This window comes from Poecilia reticulata, unplaced genomic scaffold (genome assembly GCF_000633615.1).
Source record: "Poecilia reticulata strain Guanapo unplaced genomic scaffold, Guppy_female_1.0+MT scaffold_290, whole genome shotgun sequence".
Lineage (NCBI taxonomy): Eukaryota > Metazoa > Chordata > Actinopteri > Cyprinodontiformes > Poeciliidae > Poecilia > Poecilia reticulata.
This window is the reverse complement of record NW_007615067.1, coordinates 88,483-92,561: the sequence shown is the minus strand read 5'-3', so window position 1 is coordinate 92,561 and position 4,079 is coordinate 88,483. Positions and strand designations below refer to the sequence as shown.

Here is a 4,079-nt window from a genome sequence, read left to right as displayed (position 1 = left end):
TGTAGATCTGGGTGGTGTAGATCTGGGTGGTGTAGATCTGGTGTCATGTCTCCATCCTCCTGGTTCTGGTCAGAACAGCAGCAGCTTCTGGATCAGCTGCATCTGGACGGTTGATTCGCTGCTGCAGGAATCAATGTGTTTAAAATCCTGGATGAGTTTCTCTGTTCTGAGTCATCAGTTCTGATCCTGGACATTCTTCAGGGGACAGAAGGCCGACTTTGTGACCGTCTGTGTGTGGCTCTGAAGGTTCAGGTCAGAGGTCAGAGGCCCCAGGTTTTGGCTGATCGCTGGTTTTAGTTGTAATAACTGAAGCTGTGCATTGACTCTAGATCTATAACTATAGATCTATGACTAGATCTGTTCTGAATTACAGCGCTGGTGGCTGTACTCTGCAGCAGTGCAGCGCCACCAGCTGGTCAAACATTGAATAACAAGGTCGGGGAAGATGAATTATAAAGAAACTGACAAAAATAATAGGTTGAAATAAACCGTAACAAAGCTTCTGTTAAATGTTTCAGAAAGTTCAGTTAGTGATGCTAAAATTAATGTAAAATAAAGAATAAATGGGGGACAGAATTAATTTGTTCCAATCAAAATATAAAACAAAAATCCTCTCCTGGAATATTAAAATTATTCACCCATTTCTGTCAGTTGTTTTAATCTGTTGTTTTATTCCAAATTAAATAATTGGAAAGAAATGAAGCAGCAGCTGTGAGCAGAGCTAAGTTTGAAAAACAGTCCAGCCGTTCAGAGAACCGTTCAAAAGAATCGAGTCACTACTGAACAGCTCATCTCTGCCAAAAGGTCCGACTTGGCTGATTTACATAGAAATATGTTTTTAGATGTTTTCAGTTTTGGTTCCGTCGTCCAACAAGGCGGTGAGTTTCTATCTTGTTAGCTTTGTTAGCATCGCAGAAGAAAACGACGTTAATCGTTTTATTCCAGGTGTTGAGGTCAGCAGCTCGCTGCGTATCTTAATAATGTTCTAAAACAATAAAAACTGCTAAATATTCCTGCTGACTCGACTTCTTCCAAAGCTGCCGTCGTTTCCTTTCCACCGGAAATGACGTCATCGTGGAAGCATCTTTAACCATCAGAGTTTATTCACATCTAAATTCATGTCAAACTGATCATGGCTGGAAATGTGGGCCATGTGCATCTCATGAGCTCCATTTTGAATTTCTGGAGGCTTTAGTTTAGCCTCTGGCCACAGCGACTAGACAAACCCTGATGGAGCTCAAGTCAGCCAGAGCGTAGAGCTACACCCAGTAGATCAGCCCTCATCGTCCCTCTCCTGTCCCCCTGCAGGACGCGGCGGCAGCAGACATAAAGAAGGCGTACCGTCGCCTGTCTCTGACTCTCCATCCTGACAAGAACAGAGATGAAAATGCAGAGACGCAGTTCAGACAGGTGAGACGCAGCTCAGACAGGTGGGTGGACCCGACCTCCAGAACCAGAACCTCATGGTCCTCCTTGTCCGTCCTCAGCTGGTGGCCATCTACGAAGTTTTGAAGGACGAGGATAGACGGCGAAGGTGAGACGGCCGAGGGATGCCCGTCCTCCCTGGAGGTCAGCAGGTCACCAGGTGTGTCTCTGCAGGTACGATGACATCCTGGAGAACGGCCTCCCCGACTGGCGGCAGCCCGTCTTCTACTACCGCCGCGTGAGGAAGATGAGCAACGCCGAGCTGGGCTTCCTGCTCTTCCTCATCCTCACTGTGGGACACTACGCCGTCATCTGGTCCATCTACCTGGAAAAGCAGCTGGTGAGACAGCCAATCAGAGCAGAGCTCAGACAGCCAATCAGAGCAGAGCTCAGACAGCCAATCAGAGCAGAGCAGCGCTCAGACAGCCAATCAGAGAAGAACTCAGACAGCCAATCAGAGAAGAACTCAGACAGCCAATCAGAGCAGAGCTCAGACAGCCAATCAGAGCAGAGCTCAGACAGCCAATCAGAGCAGAGCNGTGCATATCCTCTTTACTCTCCAGGAGTCCGGGTGGACAGAGGACGACCTGAGCCTCCTCAGCAGGTTGATGGTGAAATTCCCTGGAGGAACTCCGGGCCGATGGGAGAAGATTGCCCAGGAACTTGGACGCTCTGTTCCCACTGTGAGTCTGAAGCTGTTTCCAGAAGAAATCACTGGTCTCAGGGTCCAGGGGAACCCGGTCTCGGTTCCCCTGGACCAGTATGGGTTCCGGTCCAAGTCCATTTGTGGTGGATTCGATTCTACATGTTTTGCTGACCTGAATCGTGTTTCCTACTGCAGGTGACGACCAAAGTCAAACAGATGAAAGACAATGTGAATCAAACCTCAGGTACCTCGGTTCTGTTTTGGGTCCAACTGAGACAGTTTCAGGTTCTGTTCTTCTCATCTGGTTCCACCCAGCAGAACTCTGATGGAACTTCTGTTCTCTCATGTTCCAGCTCTCGTCAAACTCTCAGATTTAAAGTCTCCTCCATTTCCTGTGAGGTCATTTCCTGTGGATGACATAATCACTCAGAGAGTGGGCGGGGTCAGTGAAGAGGAGGAAGAGGAGGAGGAGGAAGCTGCTCCGGTGCTCCGAAGGAGGAACAAGAAGAGTTCCTTTGCGGATGGTTGGGAGGGGAAGGTCCGCGGCCGGCGGCAGAAGGACTTTGACCCGGCGGCGGCGGTGGAGGAACAGGAGGAGGCGGAGCTTCAGGAGAACATGGCCGTCTGGACGCAGAACCAGCAGAAGCTGCTAGAACTGGCCCTGCAGCAGTTCCCTCGCGGAACCGCAGAACGCTGGGACCGGATCGCCAAGGTGGTCCCCGGAAAGACCAAGGTGAGGCAACCCGGTTCTGGTTCCCTCTGTGTTCTGGTTCTGACCCGGTTCCGTCTGTTCTGGTTCCAGGAGGACTGCGTGACCCGGTGTAAGATGCTGGCTGAACTGGTGAAGAAGAGGAAGCAGCTGAAGAGCTGATGAGCTCTGGCTCCGCCCCTTCCTGCTGCTGCTGCCAGATGATTGGCCTAAAGGTTCCTGGCTCACCTGCCCAGGTGTGCCGGTGCCAGAAGGTCAGCTGACCTCATGTGCCTTACATGTTCAGCATGTTGCCAATCAATAATCAATACTCAGTATTTATTGTTCCCTTCAGTTTTTATTGTTTGTTTCCAAATAAACATTCAGTCATCAGCTTTGCTGTCTGTATGTTGAACCCAGTTCTGGACCCAGTTCTGGACACGGTTCTGGACACGGTTCGGTTCTGAACTTCAGGTCGTCAGAGAAGGAAAACATGGATCATGAATCTGTTACTGTTGGAAATATGTTCGTTAAGTAAAAATAAACTTTGCTATAAAAATGTAACCAGATATAAAACCACAGACAATCTCGCACTTTCCCGTTTTTCTTCTTCTTCTGTGTTTTATTGGCGGATGGCAGCCAATGTAAGGTGCATTTAGCGCCACCCATAGACATGAACACGGAGACGCCTCATAAAGCGGGTCAGAGGTCATGGAGAGGGTCAGAGGTCATGGAGAGGGTCAGAGGTCATGGAGCGGGTCAGAGGTCATGGAGCGGGTCAGAGGTCATGGAGNAGCCAATCAGAGCAGAGCATGTCATGTGACATTTTCAGGATGAGCTGCTCAGTCGGAAAAAAAAGGAGAAGAAGAAGAAGCTGAGCTCCAGACCCACCGAGGAGCTCAGGTGTGTCGGTCAGGACCGCTCCGACAGGTACGGCTGTGACATCACCTGCGCCAGTTTCCCTGCTTCCCTCTGATGTTGCTGCGTTGCTGCTGCAGGAGTCATGAGCGACCGCAGTGGCAGGACATCCTCCCTCTGAAGCTCAGCATCTGGCTCTACCTGGCCCTCAAGAACCTGCCGCAGACCGTACAGGTAGGGGACCGGACCGGACCGGACCAGAACCTAGCTTGAGTCCAGGTCTTAGGACCATCATGGTCTTCATCAGACCTCACTCTGGTTCTGGTCCAGGTTGTGGTCTCAAACCCGGTCTCTGTTCCAGGAGGTGAAGCTGTACTACGAGGACTATCGGCAGACGAAGCAGGAAGCTGAAGAGGAAGAGGAAGCTGCTCCGAGTAAAACACCTTTCTGTCCCTTTCTGTC

The 4,079-nt window shown here is 50.3% G+C and overlaps 1 protein-coding gene across 1 annotated transcript in view; it reads left to right on the top strand.

Moving 5' to 3' along the window:
- The window catches only part of dnajc1 (DnaJ (Hsp40) homolog, subfamily C, member 1), a 5,052-nt gene extending 1,729 nt beyond the window's left edge, over window positions 1-3,323 (top strand). Inside the window, exons 2-8 of the mRNA XM_008403085.2 lie at window positions 1,309-1,410; window positions 1,488-1,534; window positions 1,600-1,765; window positions 1,956-2,108; window positions 2,267-2,315; window positions 2,425-2,804; window positions 2,874-3,323. Coding sequence (XP_008401307.1) covers window positions 1,309-1,410; window positions 1,488-1,534; window positions 1,600-1,765; window positions 1,956-2,108; window positions 2,267-2,315; window positions 2,425-2,804; window positions 2,874-2,942 — 966 coding nt within the window. The 3' untranslated portion in view covers window positions 2,943-3,323. The remainder of the gene's footprint in view (window positions 1-1,308; window positions 1,411-1,487; window positions 1,535-1,599; window positions 1,766-1,955; window positions 2,109-2,266; window positions 2,316-2,424; window positions 2,805-2,873) is intronic.
- Window positions 3,324-4,079: the final 756 nt, after the last annotated feature.